The 14,477-nt window shown below is 34.8% G+C and overlaps 1 protein-coding gene across 2 annotated transcripts in view; it reads right to left on the bottom strand.

Moving 5' to 3' along the window:
• Positions 1–886: 886 nt before the first annotated feature.
• Positions 887–14,477, bottom strand: part of LOC126337043 (zinc finger protein 395) — a 495,494-nt gene continuing 481,903 nt past the window's right edge. For both annotated transcript variants that reach the window (XM_050001366.1, XM_050001365.1), the window contains 4 exons: positions 12,533–12,633; positions 10,294–10,430; positions 8,346–8,443; positions 887–6,979 (listed from right to left, as the gene is read on the bottom strand). In XM_050001366.1, coding sequence (XP_049857323.1) covers positions 6,773–6,979; positions 8,346–8,443; positions 10,294–10,430; positions 12,533–12,633 — 543 coding nt within the window. In that variant the 3' untranslated portion in view covers positions 887–6,772. The remainder of the gene's footprint in view (positions 6,980–8,345; positions 8,444–10,293; positions 10,431–12,532; positions 12,634–14,477) is intronic.

The raw sequence follows: 14,477 nt of genomic DNA, 5'->3' as shown, positions 1-14,477 counted from the left end.
CTAATAAGTAAATCTGTTGCTCAGATTGTACACACCATTACTCAATTGTAAATTGTATGCTGTCATAAACCTACATTATATGAAGAGTTTCACAAACATATAGATATGTTATTACTGTGTGCCAACCAGTTGTGGTGTAAAATACATAAGGCTGGGCCATAGTTCCTGTAGGAGCACATAGTGTTGTGTGAACCTGCCCATTTTCATTAAAAAAAAGTTCCTGCACTTTCAGAAGCACTAGTATCTTTCACCAGACATTCTTATGTTGAAATTTCCTCTAGTTTTTCCAAAGGAAGATGTTTTGGAACTGAAATTTAAATAGTAATACAGCACATTTTGGTATAGTCTCTATAATTATTATTGGTGTTTGGGGTTGTTGCATTTCTGTGTTTTCAGTTCTCTATGTAACTTCTCCGTGTCAATGAAGGTCATGTTCATAATGCTGTACCTTCTGTTTAGACAGAATAATTCTCACTGTGTACCTTGTAAAATTTATGTAGACATTGTTCTTTGCTACTTTGCAAACCAATATAATTAAAGAGAAGTCTGTAGCGAAGAGGGGTCTGCAAAACTGGTTGGCATGTATAGTGGCAGATGACATATATTGATTAACGAAGCATATTAACTGTCGTTTATTCTATTTCTTCAGCCATGTTTTAATCCAAGGATAGTATACCTGATTGACCCTAATAGCTGATACTAAAAGCAGTGAGGGAGTGAATTTACTGTTATTTTACTTATTTGTTTAAATCTTTTTCAGTCAGTGATGAAGTATCATTTTCAGATACTGTCAACTGCTTCCTAATATTACTGCTTGTAGAAGCCACCTAAAACAGTTAACACTAAATAAGGCCAATAAAAAATTAGCAATCATCTGCTGTAAGACTAACTCTAAAAACATTTTTATTGAGCCATAATTGTACTTTTACATTTTGTCTGCATATAATTTCAGATAAAAATGAGATCAATCATTAATAAGGTAGCAGACTTCAGAAAATAAATTTCTTTTAAACACAAATATATAACAACTTCATTGGATGAATTTGTCACAGAGAGAAACACACACATGCCTCATTGAAAGTTTTACAATAAAGATAATCCATCTCATGTTCTGTCTAACTTTCTTTTGTTTTTACAAACTTTTTATTTTGAATACAATCTGATCTGGAACATAATTTGTCTGTTTTCTTGTTCAAACTGTGCTCGAAATTTTACTATACTGAGACTATGAAACTTAATTTTAGATACAAATGTATAAGAAAGTTATGCGAGTATCATGAGATTTATTTACAAGACATGAAGAAGCCAGGAACATAAAACACTCTCTCGGAGCACTACTCAGCAACAAGAAGGAGCAACAGATGCCACGAATGGTTTACAGCAGATTCACTCATCACTTGTTTCAACATTTAAAATTTAGGCAGCTTAAAATGCAATTAAAGCTTAAGTGTAAAATCATTGGAAGGGACCTGGACAAGAATTCATGAATTGTAGATGATATGAGACATAGACTAATAGTGCAAAGGATTTACAGTAATTTTTTTTCAGTTTTGAAATGGATTTGTTAAAATTTGGCTTCTTATTTTGATGTGTGTTTCAAATAGAAAAGAAGTTTTGAGTAGCAACAGAAACTTTTAAAATAGAAAATAATGTGTTAGAACATAAGTTACAGATTATCAAGCACATAACTGCAATGTCAAAATTTGCTCATTATAGTCTACTGCTTCTTACACCCACCATGAGTAAACAGGATGTACTAAAGTCTGGGGTATGAAGCTTACAATAAGCAAACATGTTGTAGTGATAGGACTTATAACCCACTACTAACACACAACAGAGTTCCACACCTAAATTCTTTTCTAATTGTCAAAAGCATACTTTTCAGTGATACAGAGAGAGAGAGAGAGAGAGAGAGAGAGAGAAATTTCATAAATTACTAATTATGAGTAATATATATATATATGCATCAATTACACAATGAAATAAGATAATTACACAGAAAACAATTACAAATGTTAAATAAGGAGAATCTGAACCCAAATACAGAAAATATTCATTCATTGAAAAGGCATTCAGGAACAAATGTCCAAGAAAAATCACCTATCAATTACAAATTCAGTTCATCTTTTTTTTCTCCCCTCAAAATTTAGTGTTGGGAGGAGGAGGAGGAGGAGGAGGAGGAGGGGGGGGGGGTGAGAGTTAGGAATGTCAAACTATCTTTTGTCGCATTGCAATAAAAAGCACACAACTGACTACTCTTTACTGTTAAGACATTTTTGTGACTCAATAGCGTTCACAATCCCCATTACTCACATACCTTTAGAATCATATCAGTCAATAATAAAGAATATATTGCATCAAATGGATAAGATTTTACATCAAGCAGAAGTGAGTTCCTGGTACAGTGACATGTTTTTCATCAAAGCTAGAAAGAAGTGAAGCAGCAGTTAAATTTGAAATGGGCTTCTACTAAGGTTTTCACATAGTTTAAAATTTAAGTTGGTATCTAAAGTGGACGAGATGTAGTCCTCATTCCATTAACGCTAACTTCGGAGTCCTAAAATGAAAGATAAGTTTGCAATATTACACTTCACAACAATACTGCACTTCTCTTTTGTGAAGTACTGTGCACTCATTCTTTAACACAGTCAGTTAACTTGCAAGGTCCATGCCCTGACAGAAAGCTCACCAGCTCCTGTGCATTTGTTTACAATTAGACAATTTGAACTGACATAAAAATTATGCACATTTCTGACTTTCAGCTTACAGCTCAATAGGAACTTATTCTCTTCACTTCTGTTACATTAAATATATATGAATAGCCACACAGTAAGATATGTTTATTAATGTTTTTTACAATATCTGCTGCTGCCTAAGTCAGTTAAGCAAAATTACTTTAAAATGCTGGTCAAAGAAATATTCATATTCCTTTATAATCAGGTATTTCTGTGTAACTGACCACACAACTCAAAAAAGAAAAATATAAGGCAACACTTCCTAAGGCACTCGTGGACAACCTGGGCTGCATAGGGATTTTCTTAAAACAGTTAGAGGCAAGATTTATGAACTCCTTCCTGTTTGGCTGAGCACATTTTGCTTTAGTTGTAGCTGTCTGTATGAATTACAGAACCCATTTTATATTAAATAAATCAGTACTGCTGTCGCTGACTGTTCTACAACCAGCTGAATTAAAACAGATCAATCTGAAAAATAATTTTAGAACATAAATTTTGGTTTCCATATTTTGTTTCATTAAGCATGTTATTGTATAGCAGCAAAATTTAAGAAAAGGAAATGTCAGGTTCAGTTAACAGAGATAAATACAGATTTCACACAGTCAGAATTTTCTTCAACTAGACCCCCATATTCTAATGCAACCTCAGACACTGATCCTCACAACTGTCTTTCTCATGTATCAAGATCCAAACTATTGTGTATACAATTAGGTTTTGCTCATTGGAAGTGGAATAGGGGTGTAAAAGAGGGAAATAAGAAAAGAACACACAAAACTACAGTATACTGAATGTGGACTCATTTGCTTTTATCAATGATAAAATTAGACACTCTTTCTTGATTTCTAAATAACTACTAAACTTTATCAGATATTGCAAGTCTACAGCAGGTAAGAGTGGGCCTGATCCATAGCAGGATCTTAACTGTGTGTTCTCAACTAACAAATGGAAGATAATAAGTCTTTAAAAATGTGGAGACATAAAATCATCCAAACAACTATCTGCCAAAGAATCAAATTGTGTGAGACAGTGCATAAGGCAACATTAAATTTTCTGAAAGACTCAACTAAAGAAAATAAATGGCAACTGGATTTCTGGGAAAGCTTTCTAATCAAATAGATCTTCGCTAAGCAACAGCATCAAGGAGGTGAATATACTTGTATATTATGTTCATTGTTAGAGATGTAAATCAGAAATTGTTGAGTGAGAAATCTGTATGGTTTTAGAACATCCTTGTTGCATCACTAGTGATTATTATGATTACTTGGCATATCTAATGAGCAAAATTAATTAAAATATTTCAATACTGTCTACTCATCTCTTGTATTATAAAATAATCTCATGTTATAAAATCCACTGTGTCAAAGTAATGTCATCATTTTCAGTATTATTTAAATAGTAATACTCTTTTTCTTGAATCAATGGTTATAAGTACCTCTGGGTTTCAGAAGGCAACTGTTTCAACACTATGAAACATACATAAAAATGACACAGACCAGTGGATAGGGTATCTCTCCAAGTTTCAGTTCATAATGTAGGACAGAGAACTGTTATAAAACAGAGTGCACCAATAGGGTGCAGGCTTGTCAGAACATGTAGACAGGTAGCCACTTTATATTGTTGCATCAAACTAGTTCACACTCGCAGATAAGCAACTCGCTGAAGAGATTTCAAGAGCAGGCAGTTGTCACTCACGCATGTAGGTAATGATGTTTGTTGCATTATAAGTGGTGCATATAGTGAGCACCTATAATATGAGTTAAAAACTTGGACGACTGCTCTATACATTAATGTATGTGTATTTTATGTATGCCTTGCAGTCATCATCTGAAACCCTAGAGTTACTTGTGAATAAGTTAACACTTTGTATTTTATGTAAAACTAGTACGCAGATAGCATCCTTCACATACATGGGAGTCCTAGCTTGAAGATAATGATCAGATACTCTCTGAAAGAAGACTGCCGTGTCAGAGAGAATGGACACAGTGAGACATCGGTAAAAACATTCCAACAGTGCGAACCAAATGTCATACTTTTGAAAGGGAAAAGTTTACTCTTTAGAGATGAAAACTGAAGAAAAAAATCGTATCTTTAAGGGATATCAGAGAGAAAAAACTACAATGATTCAAAATTTAAAAAGTATGAATATGTTGACATCAGAAATATTTCTCTGAATGAGCCATTTCTCAATGTCTGCCTTGGTGTGAAATAGTTATTTTGATGGTCCTCAATGTTAATTTTGTCCAAAGTTCATTCCATATCCCTCATCAGAAGATTTCAGTTCCAGTTTGATAGAAAGAAATTAAAAACTTGTTTCTCTCTCTGCCAGTAATGGTTCTGTTTCCTTTATCACATTTTCTTTTATGCGCCTTTACTTGTTACAAAGAGATTATGCAATTCAAAATGTAACATCAGCAATTAGACAGTTATCACATATTACAGTACAGGAGCATAGCCCTCTTCATGGCAATTCCACTGAAATAAAGTAGGCACTGAGTGAAAAGTGACTAAAACATTTAAAATATAAGGTTTTTAAATAATGTATCCACAAGGATATCAATCATAGCCATATGTAAATTAATATTTGGAAGTGTTTCTTGAAAAATGTACTACCTAAGCATGGTGATTTAAGATAATAGTTGATAACTGTATGCCATTTGACAAAACAAACAGGTACTAATAAGTGTATGCTGAACATTAATAATAAGAGACCCAGTAAACAACCATACTTTACTTTTAGGAGCATTGTGATACTAATACACATTAAGATAACATCAGAATATAACTGCAACTGAATTTAAGTGAACAGGATATTCATAATAACCCTAAGTATCCAGATACTGTGAACAGTTTTAATGGCTACAACATTTTAACACGAAGGATCAGTACATGTACAGGGTGAGTGAAAACTCTTAGAACAATTTTGTCAGCACCACATCAGACACTTTATATTGCCACATCCCATCTTCCTTCTTTCCTTCCTTCCTTCCTTCCTCTCTCTCAATCCTTAAAAACGAGTAAATATGGACTGTATTTGTGGATCACACCTGGAAACTTAATTAATGCAGGAAATATACAAATAACTGAAGTTCAGCATCATTATATTTGAGTTTTTTGGCAATAACATCATTAACAACTATACTTTTTTTTAAAATATCTGCATTTGCAGCACAACTGAAAAACAGCTCTTTGACAATATTAACATTTTTTTAAAAAAATCTGAAATAGTAGTGCTTTTTCTTTGTTCCTATGATGTTTAAAAGAGTGCTAAATTTATAACATTGTCAAAGAGTATCTCTCTGTATCTTATTACATCTCTTAAAAATGTATAAAATCATCTTTAATATCACTTTCAGTTCATACAATCACAGGCACGGAATTAAATGGGCAGTGACATCAGGTCATTCAGAGATATCTTAGTATCTCAAAAACATTTGAATCATTTATTTGTATTATAATGTCCCTCAAGTTCAAATATAATATATTACAGCCTGTTCACAGAACTGAGCATACAAATTAACAAATCTGTACACTTTGTTATAAAATAACAAATATTGTTTGAAAATGTAAGAATTCATTATAAATCCTTCAAAATCACTAACATGATGTAACATAAATAACTTCTTTGCTCCATATGTATTCACATATCCAGACCATAGGTGTTCTGCCTCTGAAAATATTAAATCACACCCAAGATCTCAACTAGGCAATTCATTTTGATGGGAATGAATACGCAGAACACCAATTTAAAAAATGTTTTCTGTATTACAGTTACTGTAATTGAAACCCAAAGGCCTGGAAGATAGTTCACATCGTGAACACAGACCTCCTCTTACACATTTCTGCAGCCACTGTGAAAGCATCACAAGTGCGTTCTATAATCATCGAGGCAGTAATAAAAGACTCAATTATAAAATTTGTGCTTTGTCAAAACAGTAATTCATCGGCAAAAATGTACCATAAATCTGTTTTATTTTCACTTTAAAGTGCACTTTAATACTGAAGCTCAGCAGTTCTGAACCAGCTCACAGCTTTAAAATTTAGTCACCGAACCGAGTGCACGCTTTCTTCCACTTGCACTGCGTACACCACAGTTCTCGATGTTCCATCCCGTACACTTTTCGACACTTCTTTGTTTCTCCTCGCATTTTGCGTGTGGGGCTCCCTGATAATAATTTGCTTGTAGTTGATGTGGGAAAACTGGACTCCGAACGAGGGCTCAGTTTCAGGTGTTTCAGAGGTGAATTCTGAAAGTGAATAAAAACACACATTTTAAAAACTAGGCAAAAAATAAGTAAGTAAGCTGCATATTTGGTTACTAACATATATGAGAGTTACTTATAATTTGAATGCTACCAATAAAATAAAAATCTGACATCACAAGAAATATGAACACAGTTTTAAAACAGATCTTCTCATGTTTATTTGCCTGTACAATTACTGAAACATTAAAGACTAGTAAAAATGTTGGTAAAACCTGATTTGATCTCACATATCCTATACCTGCTGAAGCTAGAAGACCTTTATCAAGCTATTATGTCATCTTAACCCAAGGAAAGGAAAGTTAGGTATTTCATTTTCAGCTTCAGATCACACAAACGGTGTTACAACCTGTGCTGGCTTCTTAGCAAATCATCATCAGTTTATCTGTTTCAAAATAATTAAAAAAAGGAGGGATAGTGGAGTATTAGCAATCTAAATAACAAAATAAAAATAACTTCTACTCACGACTATACACATTTGAATACATTACATGGTAACTTTTCAAAGTGCAACTGGACAGTCCCAGGGAGGAGCACACATTGTAAACATATCTGCATTCTTATTACTGGAACTGAAGGCCGCAGGTGATAGTCTGAAGATGGAAACTTTTTAAATTGAAAGAATAAGATTAAAAATATACACAATATAACACTGGTTGTGTGATTGCTTCTAGCAGATTTGAGAAGCGTGTATCTCTCGATTTTATACTTCGTAATTTTTATCTTATATTTGTGATACCAGATCGGAATACAAATACGTTTACATTGCAAGCAGCTCACCTGGTAGGTTCAATTTTACTTTGACATATGATGCCATTGGACTGTCCTGGACGGGGGGGGGGGGGGGGGGGGGGGGGGGGGGGGGAAGAAGAAGAAGAAGACAAGACAGCCGCTGTGTGTGTACTACGTAGTCTATAAGTAACATATTCCATTCATCTGTTTATTGTGTTTCAGGGTTGTTTTTCTGAGGCCAAGTTGGGAATTGTGTGTGACATTCACCTAAATGGGTGCCTGAAACTGACTAAAATCTTACTCATACTGGTCAGTGTGACAGAAAAAGTAGGCATTAATGTAGTGCATTAATTCAACCCAGGTGTAGTTCACACTACCTTACAAGAATGCGTTCTGTATCTTACACTGTATGAATATGTTTAATTTCATCTTGTCTTTTTCTGGTTAATGTGAGAAAAATATTGATTTCTCACATATTATTTTTGTAGGGTTTGTCGATTTCAGTTTGCTTGCACGAATTTTAAAAATGTATTAACAGAAATTTTCTAGCACGTATTATGATGCTACGATCAAGTATGAGACAATATGTACTATATACTTTTATGATTTAATAAATTACCGGTGAGGATGATGCTGATGAAGAATAGTTGCCGGCAGGAATGTTGATGGGTCCTGCTTTGTGGTAACCATTCTTCAACTGTTTTTGGTACTCTGGGTCTGTAAAAGAGTTTCATCACTAAAGCAATGCAACAAATACAATACAGTATTGTTTTTAATTTCTTGAATACTTTTGTTTTGTTGTTTCAGAAAAATCAGTAAAATAGCAATAACTAAAAGTATACAAAATAGCACTTTTATGTGTACTTACACGTAGTGGAATGTAAGTTTAGTTGCTGAACAAACTAATTTTCTCTATATCTCAACTATGTTTTCATTTGATGTAAATAACGCACCAAATAATTTTAAACCTAATGTTTAATTTGGTTTGTGGATTACTAAACCTTTTCGCCCAAAAATATCAGTTAAAATACGCAAGATATGTGCTGATGGCAAAAAGTTACATAATCAGGATTAAATAAAAAATACTAACAATAAAATATCTTTACAATTTTCTGTACATGACATATCTACAAATATTAAGTGTACTTCATTGCTGTACATTTGTTAATGTAATTTATAAAATCTTAGTTTGATTTCTGTGACTCAATCTGATAAGGTGATCATCTGTTAACTGATATGAAAACAAGATTGTTCATCACTTACGAGAGACATGGGAGGAGGGCTTCATTAGTATTATAACATTTCAGTTCCCTATCACACCTTTCATTTGAAATGTCATAGTAATACAACTTATAGGTTTAGAATCAACTACTAATCTTTTCGAACTGATTCATTCACCCAGTCATTCTTTCATTCACGCTGTCACTGTTACAGGTAACTTCTATGTCACAAACAAGATGCATCATATGACTATAAATGAAATTATATTAATCTTTACTCTGTTTCTTCTCCCCCTGCTCTATGTATATGCAGCAGTGCCATTCTGGAGTAATTCTGCATGCATGTAAATTATTTTTCAGTTTCCATCATTGAAGATGATTTTCTTCAAAGTCGTACCCAGTATCTCATTGGGAGAGGAGGAGGAGGGTGGGAGTGAAACAACTTGGTTTCACAGTGAATGATGAAATATTTCTGAAAACTCATGAGAAATGACTGCTGCAAGTCAGTATCAACTATGTGATTTGGTTTTTTCTAACTGATACAAAATTTATATGTTTGCCTTTACAGCAGGGTAGGATTGGAGTTCAGTTTTTAAAGATATGTTTTCCCCTCCTTCTCCTCCTCCTCCTCCTCCTCCTCCTGCTTTCTTGTATTTGAGGTGTATCCTGAGCATTTGCTGGATATGCCCTTGGTATTTTTGCCTTTGATCTGCAGCATTTCTGCCCCTCTCCTAACTACAAAACATAATAGTCTATCCTTACGCCAAACCTGCTTGCAATACATTGTCACATTAATAATTTTTGTGGATGCTACATGTGCAAGAGCTGTTCAATGCATAAATTCAACACATCCTATTCCACTCATGCCATTGCTATATACCAATCTATCAAAGATAGTCCATATTGTGAAAGAAGCCAAATCATGTAGTAAAATCTGCATAAATCTTTATGTAACAACCAACCAAACTGTGAGCAAGGACAAGATTGAGCATCCAGTTGCAGTGTATGCTGTAAAGTATTATACCATCTACTCTGAATTACACTAGTGAAAACTGTCCCTCTGAAACATTCTTCTGTCCCATAATTCTCTTTATATTAATCTCTATGTGTCTCTGTCCTGCACCTTCATTTACCCTAACTACTGCCACTACTAGCTTCTTTCTTCTCCCCCCCTCACTATGCCCCCTCCCCCCCCCCCCCCCCCCACCAAACACACACACACACACACATACTTGTTATGTGTTAATTAGTCATATGAAACAATTTGCATATGCATTCTGCCTGGTCAGTAAATATCTGCTAGGTTAACATAATTGCTCTAGAGCAAAATACAATACAGCTTCATACCTTCATAGGGTGGACGTGCCATGTCACGGTGTGACAGTGTAGGTGGTGATGATGCATGTAGCCCAATCTCTACCTCTGTGTAGTAAAATTCTTCCTCATGATCCCAGTCTTTGCCATTCTCTGGTCCATTTTGTCGTCTGCCAAAGGTAGAAAAGATATTTAAAAGAAAATATATTTCAAAAGCTGCATTACTTAGAAGAAACTACTATCTACAATGAATAACCAATACCCCAGCAGCATCTGAGTAGTGCTGCTGCATGGAGTAGTAGACGGTACAGGCACGGGAGGCACACGAGTCAAGGTTAAGTCAGGAAATGAAGGTGTGCTGAACAAAGATATTACTGTTTTCTAGTGTCCCTGTTAAAACGTATCTCTACATAGAATGTTCCACAAGACTAATTTGGGATTACTCTATCGAATGGTCACTTAAAATTCTGCTTTAACCTTCATTGTGTTTGTAGTAACTGAAACAAAACAATATTTTCAGTTGACAGTGAACTTTGCATGAAATGTGTAATGAGCAGTATTTGATTGGGCTAACTCAGTCTACACATTGCCAAAACAAAATTGAAAGTAAGTGCTGAAACACCAGCAGTAGTCCCTTTCAGATTATCCACTGGTCGAAGCAATAGTCATTTCATCACTACATTACATATGAGCTCTTAGCAACATCTTTATCATTATTTGAAAGTACTCTCCTGTAATTAATAGGAGAATAAATGGAGTAATGATTTTAGCAATGAATGAGATTAAAGCTATGATCCATAAATCATTCTTTTCCCATCTATCAGCTTCAATAGGCATGTTTTAGCTTCTCAACCATACTTCAGTTTCCATCAACTTTAATATTGAAAATATCAGTGCCATTAAATATACTCACTGCCTTAGACTTTATAGTGGTTTACAGAATACAGATAAAGGTTTAGTTGGGAACGTGAATAAAAACTTATGTTTTGTGATATTAGATTGTTTACTTTAATGGCTTAAATATATGTTTTGATCAACAAGAAATTTGAATCCATAATAAACTCACAAATAATAAAAATGTGTCATACATAGACGTATAAAGAGATTATTATTATTATTATTATTATTATTATTATTATTATTATTACTGTTGTTGTTGATGTTGCTGCTGCTGCTGTTATTATTATTTAACTACAGAGCTGTGCCATTATGTGCAAGAGTACCGCAATGATTTTCTTGCTTAAGTTTTTGTAATATTTGTTTCAATTCCTTAACTTTTGATATCAGTCAATACAAATGTCCAGTTGGCCTAATACTAAGTATGTACTTTTATGTTAAAGCAGTGGACTTATCAAATGTGTTCCTCTGTATTTTATATAGTTCAACAGATTTGAAAACAGTATGAAAGTTGAAAATTTAAAAATTCCGTAATCGGTTCTAAATGTGCTCTGTGAAAAGTTACACAGATTTATGTCTTGTGGGCCACATATGAACTCAAATGATTATACCATATGACATATTGGATGGGACTGGAGAAAGATCATCAAATATTTGATACATTTTAATTGGTTAATGTCACAATATTTTAAATACCTATTAAAAATAAACAAATGTATCATAACAAAATAATAAGCAACCAGTTGCATAAAAGAGATTTAATTTCTTTACTGGTTGTGGACACTTGGTGCCCTTCTTCAGAAGGTTATACATATCGCTTCTGTGAGTGTCAATAATAAAGTGCATACAGCACAAAGCCGTGGTCCTAAAATATGAGCTCTTAGATGACTACATATAGTTCACAGTGTCTGTTTTGTGCAGACTCTGAACTACATGTAACTCAGCACCATGTGCCAAGAGCAACCTACTTCAGATTAAAAATTTACATGTAAGCCCAGATGCAGAACATTTCAGTTTCCAGACAGTCCCTACAGATAAGAGAGATCATACAATTAGTTTCGTTTGGTCCTATGTTTTCATTAGCAAATCTACTTGAATTTGTGTGTACTCTATGAAATGTTGAGAAATTATGAATGTAGTTTGATCAGAGCATGACATCACTTCGTTTTCATATGAGCTGTGACATTTTATAAATCATCAGAGCACTAAAAAATGTCACAGTCTAGTGGTTCAATGTCTTCTCTTTCTATTTATAGGATGTAATAAGCATATCTAACTAGTGTACGATTTGTAGTAAGCAACCGTATGATAGTTCAAATAGCATGCCTGATGTATTCAGTTAACAAGAAGTCACATCTGGAATGGAACAACTTACCCAAGGTGTGCTTTTCGGACATGGGATTCAATGGCAGCACAGGTTGTGGTCATGGCCAGGCAGCCAGGCCAGGTGCAGTGGTACACTGTTGTCCGGATTGCCTGCAACAAAAATATCCTGTCAGTTCATAAATAGGGTTAAATTAGCACACTGATAAAATTCTCTCAAGTGTAATATACAAGTAAATATGGTCCAAGCTGATTACTTTGGCACTCATTAAAAAAATAAATAAAAATTCTACAACACATACTAGACACCCAAAAGTACAAAGGTGACAGAATTTAATGATCATTATATTCAAAATGGATCAGATTTGTATGTCTATAAATTTATGTTCCTAAATAGCAGCTACGTGTGTGTGTGTGTGTGTGTGTGTGTGTGTGTGTGTGTGTGTGTGTGTGAGAGAGAGAGAGAGAGAGAGAGAGAGAGAGAGAGAGAGAGAGAGAGAGAGAGAGAGACCGACCATTAAAGAGTTGTGCAAATTGGTCACACATTAATATACAGGGGACAAGTTGATACTAGGGCTTAAAGTACTTGCAAATCCCACTCCATGTAATCTTTTCGATAGTAGCTATGCCTCACAGACAGATGTGTGAATAATATACACAGATGTCAGCATTTGAGAGAGGACATGTTGTTGGGCTCAAAGAAGTCAGCTGGAGTACTTGACGAATTTCTTGATGTTTGAATAGAAGCGACCCCACTATTTTATGATGTTTGCAGGAATGGATGAACCACTGTAGAATGTAGTGTCTAGAAGAAAGCAGTCAAACTAATCAGAAGGATCGTTAACAGATGGCTGACAGGAAGGGAACGGAGCTCACAGTGCCCCTTGTGTCCTCTACCACTGACCTCTGTACACCAACAAGTACATTTGGCCAGAAATCTCATTGACTGGAGTAGAATTGTTTTTCAGTGGTGTGTCCCGCTTTGAACTGAGTCCCGATGACCAATGAAGATGAGTCTGAAGACATCCTGAACACTGGAAGGATGGCCAGACAACCAGGAGTGATGGCCTGGGGTGCTATTTCATTTCATAGTAGGACCCCTTTTGTTGTCATCTACAACACCCTTACAGCACACAGGTATGTCAACAATATTCAACACTGCATATCGTTGCCCTCTGTGGCAAGCCATGGGATTACGTTTCAGCCAGATAATGCCTGCCTGCCCACAGCAAGAGTTTCTACCGATTGCCTTCGTGCTTGTCAAATTCTACCGTGGCCAGCGTGGTTCCTGGATATCTCCCTAATTGAGAGAGTTTGGAGCATTACGGTCAGGTTCATCCAAACAGTTTGGGTTGATGATCTAAAGCACCAATTGGACAGAATTTGGCATGATATCCCTCAGGAGGACATCCAATCACTATCAATCAATGCCAAGCCAAACAACTGCTTGCATAAGGGCCATACGTGGACCAATAAGTTGTTGAGTTGCTCAATTTGTAAAACCCTTTCTATTGAATAAAGCATTTAATTTTTCTGAAACTGTCATTTGTTAGTCTGTACATATACATCACATCTACCGATTTCTGTTCTTACCAGATAATTCCTGCATTCTTCAGAGAGTATTTTTCAACACAGCCTAGGTCAACATCAATCTCAAGTAGCTTCACCATCAATTTTAGCTTCGCTATCAATTTAACAATTTATGTATCAGTAGGTTCTGAATTTGAGGATAAAGAGCTCAGGTGCATAATTCCAGTTAATTTTGCATAAACTTATAAAGCTGTTTCTAAATGTTTTATGACGTTGAAGATACTTCCTGACGATGGACTGTAAACTGTCAATACAAGGATTCTTCATATTTAGTATTTCCATGTGATGTTTTGATATGCACAATACATTTACTGAAATTTCATCTACCTCTCATTTTCCTGAATGGATATGAGAAATTCATCTTTTTTTTTATTTACAAGGCTTTTGATGGAAATCTTTGAATGTAT

The sequence above is a fragment of the Schistocerca gregaria genome, chromosome 2, assembly GCF_023897955.1.
Source record: "Schistocerca gregaria isolate iqSchGreg1 chromosome 2, iqSchGreg1.2, whole genome shotgun sequence".
Taxonomy (NCBI): Eukaryota; Metazoa; Arthropoda; class Insecta; order Orthoptera; family Acrididae; genus Schistocerca; species Schistocerca gregaria.
This window is presented reverse-complemented; position numbering and strand designations above follow the sequence as displayed.